Source organism: Lonchura striata, chromosome 26 (assembly GCF_046129695.1).
Source record: "Lonchura striata isolate bLonStr1 chromosome 26, bLonStr1.mat, whole genome shotgun sequence".
NCBI classification, from domain to species: Eukaryota; Metazoa; Chordata; class Aves; order Passeriformes; family Estrildidae; genus Lonchura; species Lonchura striata.
The window spans coordinates 5,405,198-5,425,165 of NC_134628.1; the positions used below are offsets into that span (position 1 = coordinate 5,405,198).

Consider the following 19,968-nt stretch of genomic DNA (forward strand, 5'->3'; position numbering starts at 1 on the left):
GAGCAGCACAGCTGGATCATGGAGCAGGTGCTGAATCCACACAAGGAACAGTCTGAGCTGCATGTGATGGTGTGGGGAGGGAACAGAACAGTCTCTAAAGCCATGGCTCTTGTGAGCTGGGCAGCTGCCTGCTGGCACCTCAGGGATATGATAGAAGCAATCACTGTGGAGCAGAATTCAGATTTTGGGGCATCTGTCTGAAACGGGTCTGGTGCATCTGGCATCCCATCTCAGTGGAACACAGCACGGATCCAGCACCATCCAGCATCCCAGCTCACTGAACAGCCCTGCCCCAGCAACCTGCCCCTACCTCCCCAAACAGCTGCAGTCCTGCACACAGGGAACAGCCAGGTACATGCTCTCATTTTGGTGCACATTTCCTGGATCCCCAAACAGCAAAGGAATGTAACTTGTAGCTGAACTGCATTAGAGTGTGTACAAAGCTCTGGCCTTACCTTGCATAAAGTACAGCCACAATATATCTGAGTATGTGAATAATTTTGAAATATAAACCCAAGGAACTAAAGGGCTTGAGCAATAACCCAAGTCCACTGAGAATTCCTATTCTGGCTCTCAGTAGCACTCACTTCTCTCCTGCAGTTCCCAGCAGCCAAAATATTAGGTGTGGGGAACACACCAATCCTCCCAGCTTTTTGTCTTGATGAATCTCATATACTCTAAAGTTCCATTTGCAAATAAAAATGAAACTATTTCAGTGACAGGGGCCATCAAGTCTCAAAGAAACTCCACTGTGTTAACTTCACCCTGAGTTATCCAGGGGAGTCTCCACGGCACAGTGCCTGATCCTGTTGGACACCCCGACCATTTGCACCCTGTATCCATCCCACAGACCCTATTCTGCAGCACTGGAACAAAGCTAAGGAACCCACCTGCTTCCCTGCTTATCCATCTCATCTCATGGGATGATCTAGTGTTTTATGTGGAAATCAAAACAAGCTGTAGCTGAACTAATAATAATAATAAGACAATGCCCCACACTGGTGGGGTTTTGAAAATATAAAAAATAAAAGCTGACCTATATTCTGCAAGTTTTACAACTCCTTCCAATGGTATTCTGCAAAGCTTGGCCCCACAAACACTTCCTCTTGACACAGCTGCCCTGCAGTGAGAATGTCCAGCAGGAACAGTGTCACCACAGTGAGCTCAGCACTGAAATACACGGACCTGCAGGGTCATGCCGTAAGTGACAATGAAATTGTGTGACTGCCCCTTTGACTCGTGGATCCAAACTCCGCACAGAGACCTCTGGGACAGTGGTGGCTAAGAAAAGGCTGTAGGGGTTTTGGTTCAAAAGGAGACAGGAGCTGTATTTTTTTTTTTTATAACAGACATATAAAAACATTTGAAGACAGATCTTTAAAGGATATTTCACTCCTCCAATCTTGGTATTACATCTGTTAGGACACTGAAATTTTAAAAAGACGATACCGCACATGAAAAGTTTCTGGAGTTGGTAACTCCTACCCTCCCTAGCCCAGCTCAGATCAGCAGGGACGGGGTCGGCTTCTTGCCCGGCCAGGCCTCCTTGGCATATTTCTTCTTCTTGGGTTCATTCACAGCTTCAGGGTTGAAGACAGCGGGGTTTGGAGCGGGGTTCATGTTCACTGTGGAGGGCACAACTGGAGTCAAGTCCACATCGGGGGCGAGGTTGGGGTAGGGCATGGGCAGCCCCCCGATGAGCGCGGTGCCGTGGACGCTGTGGGACTGCGAGCCCGCCTCGTTGTGGGTGGGGGGCAGCCCCCCGTACAATCCTCCGCTGTAGGGGAAGCTCTGCATGCGCCGCGACGCCGACTCGTCCGTGGGCAGCGAGCCCGCGTTCTCCAGGCGCTTCTTCTGCAGGCAGGAGGAGTTCAAGAATCAGTCACAATGCATGAAACCATCAGCATGTTTAAACTGGGTGCCAAGACCACCTCCCCCCAGAGGCACCTAAATCTGCCACAAAGTGCCAACAGACCAGTCCCAGTCTTTGTCCTACAAAGTTCCCCTGAAAGTTCTAGTTCCCCTGAAAACCACAACAATAACTCTTAGAGGTGCACAGTGCAGGAAGGGAGACAAAAGCTGACACTCAGATGTAACTTAGATGAAGTCTGAGCACCTCTTCACCTCCTTTACACTCCTGCCACTCCCCATCCTGAACAAGGACCGAGCAGGTCACAGAATGTCCTGGGTTGGAACAGACCCACCAGCCCACTAAGTCCAACTCCTGGCCCTGCACCCAACACTCCAAGTCCCACCCTGTGCCTGAGAGCATTATAACACAAACCTTCCCTCCCCCACAGAAAGAAACTGCAACTTCTAGACCACTTGGGTAATTTTGCTCCTGATCACTGGAATCTTCTCCTGCAGTCTGGGTTTGTGGAATATAATCCTTTTCCACATGATGTTATTTAGTCTATACCACCAACAAGTGAAATTGCTGTTACACAGTGGCTTAGCTGCACTGAAGTTGTGCAGATCTTTCTTTTTCCTTACATATTCCAATTAAATAGAACACTGGCAGAACACTCATCTTGGAGCAAAGCCCAAACCTGCTTATTCTAGTACACAAACTTATGAAATGTCAAACAAACTCTCATTTTTCCCTTCTATTTTCCACATTTCCCACAGTTTTACCTGACACTTGGAACTAATGCACTAAATTTCTAGAAAGTGTTTCTTTTTGGGAGGAAAAAAAAATCACCATTGATCCCATGTGTTATTAAAGAAAAAAGCTAAAGCTGGGTTCAAAGGGAAACGGTCAAATTTGCTAAAAAAGACAACTGTGAAACACAAACATGACTTCTGCTTCACAGTGAAACACCTCCCATGTGGGAGCACTCTAAGGTGCAATTCATAAATCATGAAGTGAGTTCATCAATGTAATGTGCTAATGAGAAAGTCAGGAGTCACACCGTACCTTAACAGGGACCACTGCTGTCTGTACCATGTTCCGGAACCGCCCCACAGACGGGTCCACGTCCTCTGCAAAGCAAGAAAGTGATGGATCAGAGAGCACCACCAGGGATGCCACCAGTGATGCCATCAGTGAGCACATGGGAAAAACAACCTCTGTGGGGTAAAGGAATCTGTATGAAAAGGTGGAACAGACCTCCTCCTCCCAAAGCCAGCACTCCAGCACCTCCCAGTAAGCAGAAGTGTGAGCAAATAAAAGGAGGAACATCCAGTGGCTTTGTCTCCAGGTGGCTCATCAGGCACCCTGGCTTTCTCTCCAATGGAGAAGGGGAGCAGCTGGATGAGTGGTTTGGGATCAGACAAGCCGGCGTTTGGGCTGAAATCTGCTGCTGACAAGGCTCTGCATGTGCTACAGGCACAGCAGCTGGTCCCTAAAGTCCTTGGGGGGCCTTGAAGCAGGAGTCAGAAGCAGTCTCTGAAAGTCTGGAAAAATTATCTTTTTTTTGGGATGAGAATGATTGGTGTTTGCATTAGGATGTTCTGAGCACTGAACTGCATCACATTATAAACTGAAATGGTTGCTCTGGGTGCCAAAGGAACCACCTCCACACTGTATTTCAAAATACCTGCCTACTAATTAGCTGCTCTTATTAACAGGAATATTATCCAAATAAAGTATGGTTGATAAGAATGCCCTTAATACAGAACAGCTAAGGGAGAAAAAAAGATTAATTTGGAATTGGATACATCTTCAAATGCATCGGTTTGAATGAGGATTAGAAATGCCTTGGTTTAGATGTGCAGAAAAGTAGCAAAAACCCTCTAAGCTCAAGACATCCCAGAGGCAACAGGAAAAGAAAATGTTAAAGGACAGGTGAAAAGCAAACAAGTTCTGTTCCCACTGAGATTCTAAAGAGGGCAACAGATGTGAACCACCTTCCTCTATTTGGACCCCTGACATTTCTCCAGTATGACAGAGTACTGAACAATGAAGCTGAGTTTGATATCCCCATCCTGCTCGGAGCTTGCAGTTACTTTTCAGGTAGAACAGAAGAAACAGAAAGAGGTCCCGGACTTCAGTGAAATGTGGTAGCAGCTTCTGTGAAATAGCAGATCCCAAATATTGGCTGCCAAATTTATCTTCTCCTTATCCATATGCACCCATGAGGAATTCCTATGAGCATGCTGGAAGGAGTCCTGAAGGGCATCAGCTGAGGATTAAAGCAAACTCCTTACCCGGGTTGATGATCTCATCGTCATCACTGAACGTCACTCTGGAGTTCTTCCGTTTTCGCTTTGGCCTCTGGATGTCCAAGTTTCCTTCCTCAATGGTCAGCGTGGAGATCCTTTTGTTGTGGGCTGTATTAAACTCTGTCAGATTCTAACAGCAAATTTAGAAATGAAAGAGTTTAAGCAACTAATGTATTAAGTCTGATGTAATCACATGACTGTGCACATCAGAAGAGCGCAGGACATTGTTTAGTTTCAACCTCCCCGTTAGATTTATGGACTGATGATCTTAAAGGTCTTTTCCAACCTAAATTGTTGGGGAAGATGAAACAAGAAAGCCTTATAAATATGATTGCCTGGCAAAAGATTTAGAAAATATAGAGATTGAGATGGTAACAAGTTTTGAGATACCAAACCTTAGTTACTGAACAAGTAGAAAACAAGAGTACAGCCAGGATGAAGACAATCCCCGCTTCTGGTTGAACAATGCCCTTACCTACAGATAGATCCAAAGGTCAAATGGAATGTTCTATCTCACTCCCCAAAATGTTTGGGTCATCCCACACCTGTAACCCTCCCCTGAAGCATCAGGAGTCTGTGACCCCATTGGCCCAAGTCTTGTTCCAGCTCACCTTGAAGCCCCTGACAAGGAGTCCCTGAGGAGCCAGACGCTCTCTTGGAACCTCCACCCTCTTGGAACTGCCCCTCTCCTGGAACATCCTCTTGGGATCCTCTCTTATCTCCCTCTGCCCCTTGCCTCTCCCTGTCCCCACTCCCTAGGGTCTGCCACGGGTCACGTCTGATGACTCCAAGCAGGGCCTTCCACCCTCTCTAACAAACCAGATATTCTAAGAGCAGCCTTCAGAGATCTCTGGTCTCCATCCAACCAAACCCTCCTGGAGTCCAGCATCCCCGCACTAAATGATTCCATGACTAAGCAAACGAGCATGGAATGCTGTCCTTGCTGGAAATGCCATCAAGGCAGTGTGCCATCATACTCACATCCAGTTCTGTCTCCTCCTCTGGCAGCCCCAGCAAGCCCTTCAGCTCCTCATCCTCACCACCCATCTTCTCGTCCCCTTTCACTGCGGAGGGCAGCGTCTGCGGCTTCTCCCGCAGAGTGTACGCGCGGGTGGAGGCTCCGAAGGAAACCGTGGAGTCGATGGGGATCTGCTGGGGTTTGTGAGCTTCCAAACGGATGTGGCCCAAGAACGTGCCATGTGCTGAGGACATCAAAATGCAGAATAGTCTGCTGAGCTTGGGATCATGGTATTGCAGTTCAAGTTTGAGAATCTCAGAAACTGTAACAATTGTTCCAAGGTACAAGGCACTGAGGTACTGCTGAAAGCATCAGCTATATAGACCTACCATCTCACAAACTGAGATAACACACACCAGAAATCCTCAAAAAATCACTGGAAATAAACTACAAACACCTTTTACTTTCTGTATTCCAATGTACTGTCTGGACAGTGCAATAAAACATCTGACAGGTTTTAGAGCTTGGGAAATCACCCTCAGAAGACAAGGATTCTAAAATTATGATGGGAAGGTCAAGTCACTTTCCTCCTCTCCTTTGGCCTTTTACAAGTTAGAAATGTTTGAAACACCCAGGGAGGCAACTGTAGGCTGACTGGAGCAAACACTCCTTTGCCTTAACCCTTGTCCTTCCCTACAATGCAAATTCAAATTATATCCATTTGCCCACAGTGCAGACAACAATGGAAAAGGAAAAAGTGTCTCATATTCAGAATGTTTAAGCACTCAAGTATAGCTCTTCTGTCTGGTTAAATGCCACACTACTTACTGCTGTTCAGATCTATGAGGAAAACCCTCTTGAGATGTTTGTGATAGACCAAGGCAGCATGGACCCGAGAGCAAGACTGGTGGTCAATGGTAAAATCACACAGATCAGGGTTTCTCCCAAAGAGATAGTATTTCTTCTCATCAATGATGAGTTTCTGAGGCAGAATATCAAACAGAGAAGAATATTAGACTCCTAGAATATTTTGGATCTTCCTGAAAAAAATTCAAGAACAAATGTATAAATAGAGCAAATTCAAGACAAACCATCAACAGCTCATCAATATTTCAGTTTAGTCTGGCACTGTTAAATACATAAACTCAAGTCTGCACTTTATAAAATCAGAACAGCTGAATATGGGAGAGTACCAGTTATTCCCTTCTTTACCAGCCAACACTGGACATTCTGGGAAGGACAGTCACTCTTCAAAACATTAGACTACCTCATACAGGAGATTTTCTCTGACATCTGCTCCCAGAGATTTTAACACATTCCTCCATGGATGACTTCAGGCTTTGTCTAAGACAGGAACTGGTGCTTGGTGATCTCCAGTCTGACACAGGACATCAAAATTATACTTCTGAACAGAAATGGACCTACAGGAGAGTTCAGACCTCTGGTATAAAAGGACAAAACTATACTGAGTGCGTGCTGTGATCTGAATCCGTATTAGTCTATTCAAGTAAACCATTAATTTCAGGTATTTCTTCTTTATTGATCCTAGTTCTAATATCTTTTTTTAAAAATACCTTACAACTCTTAATATCAGTTACATAAACAGCTTTATAAAGGGAGGGAGATGTTGACAAAGTCCTACAGTACTCAAGTGACCAAACTGTGCTGTTAAATGAACACTTGCACCTGAATGCTGCAATACTGAGAAGCATGTGCAGAACCTTCTCACTGCATCCCAAGAACTTCATCTAATCTGTACTTTCCTGTTCCAGCTGCACAAGGCAAAGGCTGGCTGCATGTTACATATCTGTTAACAGGCTTCTCCTGCTTTCTGAAACATTTTCCAAAGCCCAAACATGTTTCAATAGCATCATCCAGGGAATGCTGATACATCTTCCACATCTTGGTTCAGAAGAACACTGTTTTCAAGAGGTGGTCTGAGATGAACTAACATCCTGCCTGCTTGAGCACCTGGATTTCTCCCCCTGCCTCCCTGCATTCCCAGCTATTCAATCCCCTCCTTGATCCCACTGCCACATGTCTGAGCAAAGGTTTTGGCTTGCAAAGCCTTTTTTTCCCTGTGTTCATCTTCCCCTGTTTGGGGGCTGGATCAGTCTGCCTTTGCACGTCCCAGCAGCTCCACGGAAGCAGCAGATTCCAGGCACGGGGTGGGTGATCCCAGGATCTCCTCTCTGGCAGCAGCATTCCAGTCAGGCAGGTGTCTGCTCCTCCCCTGGCCAGGCACACACCAGGCACAGCTCAGCTCCAAGCAGCCAGTGTGTGGCCAGCCCAGGGGGCTGGGCTGGGGGTTCCTGAGCTGCCAGATGACACAAGGAGCACCCACACAGTCACTCGCCCTGGGGCACCACCAAGTCATACAGAAAACAAGGAGACAGACTGGAATAAGAACAGTATTTATACTCCTTTGTCTTATCTGTGAGGACAAAAATCCCACCATGGACCTCAGCTTCTACTGCAGATCACCTTGTCAATCACATCTATTCACCTACCTACCAGCTATGGTTTTACCACTGCTACAGTCACAAGTCACTTCCCCACTGGTTTTTTTCTGATTTTTTCCCCTATACACATGCTGTGTATTTTCCAGGTTGGATTTTCCAGCGTTCTACTGAATTATCTGTCAGCCCCCATGCTGCAAGTTCTCATCATCTGCTATTCAGTAATAAGCATTTATTTATGCATGTTTAAAAGAATTAATTGAACAACCTGACTCCACACTTGTATGCATCATGACATTTTTATGATTGATTGGTCCCTTAGATAATACTCTGTTAAATGTCTTATTCCCCCCAACCCAAGGTATACAATTAAAGCATCAATTCATGACAGTAACTGCTTTGTGAAATCTACTAACTAACATATTTTGGCCTGCCATCTTATAAAAAAGAGCATTTAGGTGATCAAGGTGTGCATATTTATCAGCTCTAACACCCCCTACTAAACCAAGTAACTTCTAAACCTCTGGCCAGTTTCAACCAGCACTACAAGATTATTAAATTTCTAGCAATTCTGTAGAAACAAACAGCTAGACAGAATGATAACTCCATCAATCCCCTTAGTGATACACAGGCTGGCAGAAAATCCCAAAGAGTGCCAATACTTAGATTTCAACCCCCCAGAAAATCTCTGTGAGTCTACATCTCATTTATTAAGGCAACAATGACAGCTCAATTGGCAATTCATGTGTAAATACGTGGTCTATTGACAGATGAAGTGCAAATGCAAAATGCAAGTGATTTTCCTCCAGCTGAGAGATGTAAAACATGCAGGTGTCTCCCCTGAATTGGTTTGTCTGGTGCAGAGCAATGCATCTCAAAGCCTCAGAATATTCAGATTAAAACCATGAGAAATCACTATATTGAGTTTATTGGGTTCTGCTCTCACATGGCCACTTTATCATCACTTTCTGTGTCTTCACAAATGCTGGTTTTCACAAGACCTCCAAATTAACCAAAGTATAAGCCACAGATGAAGAGCTTGAACTACTATGTAGTCTCCTCCTGGTTGAATTTTATTTAATTTTTTAATTCCACCTGTAAACAGACCGCTCCACTTCCTCCCTGAATGCCTTTGTGAGGCTTTACCTTGCATTTCTTGACCATAATTTCATGAGTCTTACTGATATTTTCCCTTAAGATTAGAGTTGTTTCATCCAGATATTGATCCAAGAACAACATAACTGTTCGTTACATCACATCTTTTGGGGAGCCCTGGTTAGGTTTTCTGGGGATTTAATTTCCCAGCATTAGATTTATATCCCATATTCTGCAGTTCCTTACTCATTTGGTTTAGCACTCTGACTCTTCCCATGCTCAACACCTTTGCACTAGTGAATTCTATGATTCCACAGTGTAAAAAAACAGAGGAGTATTAACTTTTCCTTTTATTGCAAATTTGAAAGTAAGTCTTATATAAACACAGCTCTGGTATCAAGTGGAAGCTAATTCCTGCACAAACACTGATCAGCTCTGCAAGCAGTTACCTCACAATTTCAGTTACCATAAAAACTCATCAAACCATTTCTCCTTCTTGCCCACAGCTGAAACCAAAAGCATCCTGTAAGTTTTCATTTGCACCTGTTACACGCAAACAGTACTGCCCTGACTGGGCAGCACTTCCTAGAGATTTTGCAAAGACACAAATTCATGGCAGCTACTGCAACAGATCATCAACAGAGAAGACAGCTTTATTGCCTTCAATTCAACACTGTTTCCAAAATGTTCTGTGCCTCTGAGCTATAACCCAGTGTCTTCCTTCACACACTGAGCTTAAACACTGCATGGCTTGTTTTGCTGTTGCACTTTGCAGACCCAGCGATCACAGGGTGACCTCAGGCCTCTGCACGAGGCTGGGACACCGATGGCTCGGTTAGTATCAAGTGCTCAATACCTCACAGGATTTTACAATGCTCTTCCTTGGTCACTGCTGGCTACCAGAAAAGACAAAACTGAAAACCTCTCTGCCACCTGTATTGGACAGGGAAACAAGGATCACATCCAAGTGCTGCTTGCCTCGGTGCTATGGGATCTGGCAAGAATCTTTAAATTAGTGGGATTTGTTGGCAGTGGTACCTAAAAGCAGTGTTTCTTTCTTCTAGACAGAGAAGAGGAGCTGAGGAAAACACATGAAGGAAAACAATATGGTGCCACCAAGGTCAGTGGAGCAGGAGGGGGAGGAGGTGCTCCAGGTGCCAGAGCTGAGATTCCTCTGCAGGCTGTGGGGAGGACTATGGTGAAACAGCCGTGTCCCTGTAATCCATGAATTCCTGGGGGATGCAGAAATCCTCCCACGGCCTGTGAGGATCCATGGGGGATGTAGAGATCCTCCCACAGCCCGTGGGGATCCACAGGGGATGCAGAAATCCTCCCACAGTCTGTGAGGATCCATGGGGGATGCCCAAGGGATGCAGAGATCCCCCCACAGCCCGTGGGGATCCATGGGGGATGTAGAGATCCCCCCACAGCCCGTGGGAAAAGGGCTCACACTGGAGCAGGTGGATGCCAGAGAAAGCTCTGATCCAGTGGAGACCCCAATGGATAGAGAGGGCCTTTTGCTTTCAAACTAGAGCAGCCCAGCCTTAAAAGACTGCACCCCATGGATGAGTGACCCATGCCACGGCAGTTTGGGGAAGACTGCTTGCCCATGGGACGGACCCAATAGCACAGCAGAAAAATGACTCCTCTCCCTGAGCAAACAGAAGATGTCAAGTGATGAACTGACCAAAACCCTCACACCCCCACCAAATCTCCCTGCACTGTTGGAGGGAAAGAGGGAGGGGCTGGCGGAAAAAAAGCTTATTTTACTTCTTGTTAGCCTCCTCTGACTCTTTTAAGAATATATTTACCTTATACCTTTAAATTTGAACCTGTTTTGCCCTTAGAGTGGTTTTTTCTCCCAATCCTTATTTCAACTCATGAGCCCTTCATTAACTTTTTTCCCTCTCCCTTGCCCAACTGTAGCAGGAAAGGATAAGTGAATGACTTGTTGGTGCCTGGTACTTGGCCAGTGTCAAACCACTACACCCAGAAATATTTCTGTTTTAGTCAGCTTCAATTTAGGAGTCTCTCCACAGCAGAAATACATTCATTGGTTCTGGTTCTTTCTGGAAAGAATGGTAAAGAGACTTTATTTATTACTTTCAGTGTGATGTAAGTTAAAATATGAAATAGAGAATGAGGTGGTGCTGTAATAAAAATAACTTGCTGTATCTGTGCTGATTACAACACTGCTCACATATCCTGAATGTGGGAGGAAAAATTAAATCAAAGTGTATTTCACCCTGTAGGACAGAGCAGCACTCTTGCAAAATACAGGATGCCTGGTTAATCTGACTGTAATGCAAAATAAAAAAATTAACTGACTAGACAGGTTTCTCAAACAAACAGTACAAAGGGAAGAGCTTTAACTGATGGAAGCCCTGCATGGCACAAGGCTGCTTTGCACAGACAAAAGAAAAGTCACTTCATTCATTGTTTCAGAGGAAACAAAACTGATTTGAAGGTAATGAATACATGAGGGAAAGGAAATACTAATGAATAAGTGTGGAAAATGATGGGCAATGTTCTGTTACTGGTGCACTAATTCCATACCTCAATGAGTTTGTCTCCTTTGACTACATCCAGATGTAAGCCAGGTGGTGGTTTCCCTGCCCTAGAAAATAAAGGAAAAATATAGTATCAAAATACTTAATAGAAATTTTATTAGTATTAGAGCTGCTTGAGCTATAGACCAAACCTACACCAATGCAAGCAGAAGTATTTTGGGAAAAATATGAAAATCCCATCATTTTCTCACAGGGTAGCAGGAACATCTTGGGCACCTACAGTGCTCAAAGCCAGGACCCTGCTGTGCCACCTGCACCACACAGGATCCCTCAGCTCTGGGCACAAAGGATCTTTTTCTGCTCAGATATCTCAGAATCTGCATCTCTAGTACTTCCTCACAGTAACATCTCTGCTGCTTGTCTCTAAGGCTGGACCAGCTTTCCAGGCAGCAGCAGTGACCTAGTTCTTGGCTGCCCTGCTGAGGAACTCGGCAGAGATCATGTTCCCATTCTGCTCAGTGCATGGAGCCAGCCCAGGGAAGAGTGACAATGGGCAGTTGTCAGGGTGGCTGCAGAAGAAAGAAAGGTCTGGTAGGTGAAGTTGTTTGAAGGGGTTAAATACAGATGTTCACATTTCTGGGGTGTGCCTTACATTTATTGGTTTCTTCTGTGTTGCAAGGTCAGCTCCCCTCAATAATTTCATGAAAGAACACAGTCTCCTGTTATTTCTACTTCATCTCTTTCCCAGGCATTTTCCTTTCTTGTTTCCAAGCCATTACACTATCCTGCCCAGATTACTCTGGCCCCTTCTCAACTGACCACTTGGGACTTTCACAAGTTTTCTTTTCAGGCCCTTCTCAAAGACTGTGGATTTACCACCCTAACAAGTATATGATTAATACTGACTCCTACTGTTTGGGATGAAAAAACAACAGCAGCAAAAGCAGAAGATGCTAAACTCCAGCACGATTTGCTGAAGTGGTGACTTCACCAGTGAAATGGGGTTATGGTGATGTGGGGGACAGAGCACCAAGCAGAAATGCTCCCAAAGGTGGGACACAGTCTGTGTGATGAGCTGAAGTTCCTCAGCACAGCCAGGGAAGCTCCTCCTGGGTACTGCTCGAGCAGCTTACAGCCAGGCTACACCTGAGCACTGTCTCCTCCTGTGCTCCCTGCAGATCTCAGTGCTCAGCTTCCACTGAAACACAGGCTCCTTTCATGGATTCCATTCCACTTCTCAGCATTCCCTCTTTCTGCCCCTGAGCACTGGAAAACTTGTTTTCCCCCCTTCCTGTGAAATTGCCAAGTTCTGGTTACTCTGCAACCCAACTTTTTGGTAATTTTCACACACCAGCCTTACTCTGATCCAACAACAGCTACTTCCCCAACTTTTTTTTCCTCTTTCCAAATAGGTCAACCTTTCAACAAATTCATACTACAAGTCTACTTCTTACTCAGTTTAGCCTCTTGCTTTTCCTTTCCAGTGATCTCTTCCAGTGATACTCAATGGTCAGCCTGTCCTAACACATTTTAGCAACTTCCTCCCTGTACCTGTCAGGTCACAGGAGAGCCCCCAAGAGCTCCAGCACAGCTGAATCCTGTCTGATGGTCTTCTTTTGCTATATACCAGCTCTGCTTTATCACTGTCCCCTTCACCTTTAGTTTCACCCTGATCTTATTTTTACTCTGCCTCTACCCTCAACTTTATTTCCAACAGATAAACCAAGCCCAGCAGTATTACAAGGCAGTGCCTTCAGCTATGAATTAAAGTGCTAGAAAAATCTACCTATTCTCTGGCTTCTTTTGGACTGTAAATAATCCTTTCTAGGCAGGACTTCCCCATCTACCTATTCCTGCAAAACACTGAACACAGGAAGGTTGTAAATACTGATTATGGTACCATGAAAACAAATTCACAGAAGTAATTTCTGACAGAAAAGTTCTTTGGAACATTTTAAGCCAATGTCACAGTTCAGGCTGCCCAAGTTAGATACCTGAAAAGCCTTTTAAGGAAAAAAGTAGGAAGATTTTTCAGTATTATATTCAAAACCAATTAGCTCCAGAGTCACCAAAGATCAGAAGTAGTGCCTGGATTTGGAAGTATCAGTCACCCTTCACATGCTCTGCCCCATCAGACCTCTCTCCTCATGGATCAAAGAGTAAAATATGAAAGGAAATCTCTTGCAAAAATCTGCTAGAAGAAAGTTTGTTAGAAAGCTGGCCTTATGCTGTTACAGGAGAGCAGCTTTTCCCTATTTTATGTCCAATGTTAAAAAAGTCCTTTTCCACTAAACTAATTCCACTATGTGCTAAAGTATCCACTAAACTGATTTTCCTGCACTGTTCTGAAGGATGGAGAATTACTTGAGGCCAGCAGATTGTTCTCTCTACAGAACACAAAGAGCCCTTAGCACTGCCCCAAGGCCAACGCTCTCCTACCACACCTTGGCTCCAGCACAAGTGCTTGTGATTGAAAATGAGAAGGAATTTTTTCTGTACCTTCCAGATGGTGCATCACAGTCCCCAGTGCCTCCCCAGGGCTGCACCCTGCAAGTGACCCGAAAATAACACCTGCAAATGCACTGACTGTGTGGTCACTAGCTGAGTGAGTTTGACTGAGACCCAAGGATGCTCTGACTGCCCCCCAAATCCTGAAACTCCTGGGGGGGATGTGAAACCTTCCAGGGAATTAACAGAGCTGATTGGCAAGGAGAGCAGGAGCATTCCCAGCTTGGGATTTCCCACAGCAGCTGCACACATGGATTTGCTGGCCTCACAGAAGGCATCAACTGCTTACAATGATCAGCAGTAAATACTCACAAGGGATACCACTGAATAAAACCAGCTTCCAGCAAAGGTTTTTAAAATATTTAAATACCTACAAGCAACAAAATCTTTCTTCTGTACTAGAAACAGAAAATTGGGTTTCCTTGTTTTCTCCACCTCATGCTCCACAGGCCAGGCTATGTCTCTTTAACAAAGATAAAGCATTTTGGAAAAGAAGGACAAGGCCATGAACACTTTGGAATGTGCCAAGTAAGAGAACTGAAGTTTTTCAAATTAGAATCTCTTCCACAGTGCAGATTCAATGCTGACTGCCAGCAGGGTTATAATATCTATATCCAGCTGAAACTCAGCAGCCTGACTGATGTAAGTCACTACAAGAATTTTGGAATTGTTGCTATAAAGGACATAGACAGGACAGCCATAGTTCTATTGTGTTAGTTTAAAATTCGGTCAATTATTTGGGTTTCAAAACGTGGACTCAGAACCTAAATTTAGGCACTTCCTACCAATCCTGGCCTCTGTGACTCATGTATACACCTTCATGTTCAACTTCAAGGACAGGGTGGAATTTGCAGAATTCTGGAGCTCATTCTCTCCAGAAATCTGTGTGAAAGCATCACCAGGAATAGCCAGTTCTTGGCCAAAGAAGCTAAAGATAAACAATTGCTGCTTTCAAACAAACTATTTCTAATGTATGTCCATTCCAGGACAAACCTGACATCCCCACTACTAATGTGTCAAAGAGAGTAAAGAAAGAGTCACAATTCCAAATACAAGTTACACTAGGACTAAAGGACAGGCAGGCAGTATCCACTAAACATCTGATGGTCACTTCAAAACTATACACCAGATAACCTGTACCTCAGAGAAATCACTTTTACTACATAAAGCCAGCTCAGAAAGCTTGCAAAATTCTTAATCAAACTAAGATGTCTAATTGTTATCTAAAGACATTTTCTGATCTCATGGAATGGCTGAATTTTAATCTACAAGAAGTAGTGGCACCCTCTTTATGCCAGCTGTAAATGCACAGCCCAAATCTTGGCTAACAGGTACAGAGGAGCTACAGTACATGCATAGACATGTTCTGGCATCAGCAAATATTATTCAGGTGGCAACCACTGTTTTTCATCTGCCTTAAGTTTAGCTGCTGGAAACACGAGGAAAGAAATAATAAATATTGTATGATTATGAAGAAGCAACTTTTAACAGCAAAAAGACTAAATCAAAGCCACAAATTGGATGAAAACTAGGAGTTTCAGTGCAGAAGTCTTTTCTGGAAATGGAGTACTCAGATACTATGCAAGTTATGGAAGAAGAGGTAAAATGATAGAGGCAAACCTCAAAAGCATGGACAACAAATTAAAGGCCAGGAAAAAGACTACTCTTTTTGATTATGTACATCTAAGATGTATTTCTTATATGATTGGTGTTCACAGGCCCCAGCCAGCTTTCCTTAGAAGCAGGAAAATAAACATTTAGGTAAAGACTGTGATTTTGATTTTGATAGAGGTTGAGGAGATGGAAGATAATTTATTACAGAAGAATCTGCTTCTGACTGTGAAGACTCTGCAATTCCATACTTTTGGTCACCCAAAGCTCTTGGAATGAAGCCCTACAATGCTTCACAGGAGACTTTTTGGTGCTTGTTTAAGACCAGGCTTCCTGCAGGGTGCCTTTATATCCTCCTAAACCAGAGCTTTCAATAAGACCAGTATTGATCCAAACCTGCTCCTGGAACCACCTCCAGCCTGGAGAATCCTACCTGGGAAAGACCCAGACTGATTCCACATCATATCTGTGCTCTTTGGTTGGCTCTGAAAGGAGCAAATACTTAAAAACCATGAGCTGGAAGCTGCAGCTCAGAAATATCAGCAGAAGGCATCCAGAGCTTTAGCATCAAATATACTCTACTTATTTTGCAGAACAGAAAAGTAAACAGAAATAAATAAATCCAGCTGGTAGGAGAGCTCCCCACTTCCACCAAGGGATGAGGCCATGGTTATCACCAGTCTACATCACCTAACACTTCCCATTTTGGGTTCACTGTTCAGAACACAAGCACTGTGACTGGAAGCTCTCCAGACTGGCTTCCTGCTAGCTCACTTTTTTATTTTTCCTCTTATCAAACAGCTTTTGGGCTTCAAAAGCAACATTAAGGAAAAACACAAAGCTTTCAGTGGTGTTAGCTGCCATGTCTGCATGTGCCAACTGGACAAGACCAAATTGTCTCAGGCACTCCTTTACTTCACAGCTACAAACACACAAATTGCCCAGCTGGGTCCCTAAAACCATTACAATGTGTAAGGATACAACAGAGTCCAAGAGAAAATAAAAAGTTTCCTCACAATGTATCAGGAGAGAGTCCAGACAGGAACTTTGCTGTATCCAAAACTATTTTGGAATATTATTGTAAAAGGAGATTCAGGTTGCAGTAAGTGAATTACAAAAAAAATCTTAAAAATGTGAGAACAGAACAGGACCTGGCACCCAAACATGCCCCCCTGACCACTGGGTTTGGATCATCTCCCAGATTCCACCTCATTTCTCATCCAGCAAAACAGACTGTGCTTCAGAACCAAACCAGGGCAGGAAAAAGGGAAACTCTCTCTGTCAGACCCTGCCCTGCTGCAGGTAAGACACAAAACAGATATCTGAAGAGGCCCTCACAATTACAGGTGTTACAGTTCTCTCCTCCAGATGGGATTTCTTTAGGAATTCTTCTACAATAGCATGCAAGACACTGAGACTGAGTATTTTATAAGCTGTGTTCTCTCAGCTCCTCCATCTACAGCTTTCAAAAGTACAAATAATTCAAATTTACATGGAATATAATGTATATTGTGATCACTGTTGTATAAAAACACTAGGAGGAAAAAAAATGGATGATACTTCAAATTTCAAGTTGAATATCCAGAATAATCTTTGACTTTAACTGGTTTATTGTGTCATCATCTTATGGAACACCATCCTGTCTCATATAGATGATCATTATTGTGTATGTTCAGCACAAATAAGACCCTAAAATACATGAGGAATTCTCTTCCATGAGAAGTTTAATGGCTTTACCAGCTAAAGCAGGTATTTAAAAACCTGGTTTAAATGCCAACACACTCATGCACTGAGCACTGTCAGAAAGCACTGAGAGGTGCAACACAGCTGGGTGAGCAGGGCCAGCCTGGGCTCTGCAGGGCCAGGCAGGGCTGGAGCACACAACTCCAGCTCTCAGGTGGGGTGGGATGGGGTGTTTGTGTGATTTAAAATACCACAGCACCCATCCCAGTGCTGTGACACCCATCCCAGTGCCCTGGTACCCATCCCAGTGCTGTGGTACCCATCCCAGTGCTGTGGTACCCATCCCAGTGCTGTGACACCCATCCCAGTGCTGTGGTACCCATCCCAGTGCTGTGACACCCATCCCAGTGCTGTGGTACCCATCCCAGTGCTGTGACACCCATCCCAGTGCCCTGGTACCCATCCCAGTGCTGTGACACCCATCCCAGTGCTGTGACACCCATCCCAGTGCTGTGGTACCCATCCCAGTGCTGTGACACCCATCCCAGTGCCCTGGTACCCATCCCAGTGCCGTGGTACCCATCCCAGTGCTGTGACACCCATCCCAGTGCTGTGACACCCATCCCAGTGCTGTGACACCCATCCCAGTGCTGTGGTACCCATCCCAGTGCTGTGACACCCATCCCAGTGCTGTGACACCCATCCCAGTGCTGTGACACCATCCCAATGCCCCCGTACCCATCCCAAAGCTCCGTTCCCATCCCAATGCCCCCGTACCCATCCCAGTGCCTCCGTTCCCATCCCAGTGCTGCGGCACCCAAAGAAGGCAGGAGAGCCAAGATTTCTTCAGCAATGACCAAAACATAGAACAAACGAACAAGGGCACCCTGATGCCAAGCTCTGCTCTGGCAGGAGCGTGCGGCAGGACGTTTTCAGAGATCCCTTCCAGCGAGGGCTCTCCCACCCCTGACCCAGCCCAAGGCATGGGCGCGATGTCTCCAGCACTCCACTCAGCCCTGACTGCTGAACTCAAGCTAACAAAAACCCCAGCCTACTTCCAAGCTGACAGATGTACCGGACACATCTCCCGAACAGGATATCTAGTTCCTACCACAACACGGATTCTGCCTGAGCTCTGAGGAAAAAACTCGGCACCCCAGGGAGGGCCCGGACCCCCGCGGCGCTGTCGATGGCGGCACCGAGGGCCGCGCCCTGACCCCGCCGGCCCGGCCAGCACTCTGCGGCACCGGGAGCGCAGCCCCGCGCCCCTCCGCCCCTCGGCGCCGCCGCTCACCAGCTCGGGCACTCGAACAGGGACCCGCCGCCCGCCGGGGCCGCGCTCGCCGCCATCTTGGCTCTGCCCCATTCAGCCGGCGCGGGGCACCATGGGAGGCGCGATCGGCGCGCGGCGATCCCGGCGTGCCCCGCGCGGCGCTGGGCGGGGCCTGGCGGGGCCACGCCCCCGAGGGCTGGCCCCGCCCCCGCCCGGCCGGTACCGACCCGGGACAGGGAACAGAGCCGGTACCGACCCGGGACAGAGCCGGTACCGACCCGGGACCGGGGAACAGAGCCGGTACCGACCTGGGACAGAGCCGGTACCGACCCGGGACAGAGCCGGTACCGACCCGGGACAGGGAACAGAGCCGGTACCGACCCGGGACAGAGCCGGTACCGACCCGGGACAGGGAACAGAGCCGGTACCGACCCGGGACAGGGGAACAGAGCCGGTACCGACCCGGGACAGGGAACAGAGCCGGTACCGACCTGGGACAGAGCCGGTACCGACCCGGGACAGGGAACAGAGCCGGTACCGACCCGGGACAGAGCCGGTACCGACCCGGGACAGGGAACAGAGCCGGTACCGACCCGGGACAGAGCCGGTACCGACCCGGGACAGGGAACAGAGCCGGTACCGACCTGGGACAGAGCCGGTACCGACCCGGGACAGAGCCGGTACCGACCTGGGACAGAGCCGGTACCGACCCGGGACCGGGGGACAGAGCCGGTACCGACCCGGGACAGAGCCGGTACCGACCCGGGACCGGGGGACAGAGCCGGTACCGACCCGGGACAGAGCCGGTACCGACCCGGGACAGGGAACAGAGCCGGTACCGACCTGGGACAGGGGGACAGAGCCTGTGCCGACCTGGGACAGAGCCGGTACCGACCCGGGACAGAGCCTGTACCGACCCGGGACAGAGCCGGTACCGACCCGGGACAGGGGGACAGAGCCGGTACCGACCCGGGACAGGGGAACAGAGCCGGTACCGACCCGGGACAGAGCCGGTACCGACCCGGGACAGGGCCGGTACCGACCCGGGACAGAGCCGGTACCGACCCGGGACAGGGGGACAGAGCCGGTACCGACCCGGGACAAGGGAACAGAGCCGGTGCCGACCCGGGACAAGGGAACAGAGCCGGTACCGACCCGGGACAGGGGAACAGAGCCGGTACCGACCCGGGACAGAGCCGGTACCGACCCGGGACAGGGGAACAGAGCCGGTACCGACCCGGGACAGAGCCGGTACCGACCCGGGACAGGGGAACAGAGCCGGTACCGACCCCGGGACAGGGGAACAGAGCCGGTACCGACCCGGGACAGAGCCGGTACCGACCCGGGACAGGGAACAGAGCCGGTACCGACCCGGGACAGAGCCGGTACCGACCCGGGACAGGGAACAGAGCCGGTACCGACCCGGGACAGGGGGACAGAGCCGGTGCCGACCCGGGACAGAGCCGGTACCGACCCGGGACAGAGCCGGTACCGACCCGGGACAGGGGAACAGAGCCAGTACCGACCCGGGACAGGGGAACAGAGCCAGTACCGACCCCGGGACGGGGGGACAGCCCCGGTACCGACGCTGGAACGCGGGGACAGTGCCGGTACCGAGTACCGCGGGGACAGCGCCTCTGTCCGAGCAGAACCCGGGGCACGGCCCGTACGAGCACACCGGCCTTTCTGCCTCTGTCCCGGCCGGCC

The 19,968-nt window shown here is 47.5% G+C and overlaps 1 protein-coding gene and 1 non-coding gene across 2 annotated transcripts; both read right to left on the reverse strand.

Annotated features, from left to right (window-relative positions):
• Window positions 1-1,385: 1,385 nt before the first annotated feature.
• On the reverse strand, window positions 1,386-18,401 carry PPP1R8 (protein phosphatase 1 regulatory subunit 8). Its single transcript, XM_021554769.2, has 7 exons — window positions 18,283-18,401; window positions 11,233-11,293; window positions 5,951-6,104; window positions 5,146-5,366; window positions 4,150-4,294; window positions 2,918-2,982; window positions 1,386-1,854 (listed from the first exon to the last, which is right to left on the reverse strand). The coding sequence occupies exons 1-7, from the start codon at window positions 18,336-18,338 to the stop codon at window positions 1,501-1,503; spliced, it is 1,056 nt and encodes a 351-aa protein (XP_021410444.1). The 5' UTR covers window positions 18,339-18,401; the 3' UTR covers window positions 1,386-1,500.
• Window positions 9,364-9,527, reverse strand: LOC116184442 (small Cajal body-specific RNA 1). Its single transcript, XR_004149211.2, has one exon.
• Window positions 18,402-19,968: the final 1,567 nt, after the last annotated feature.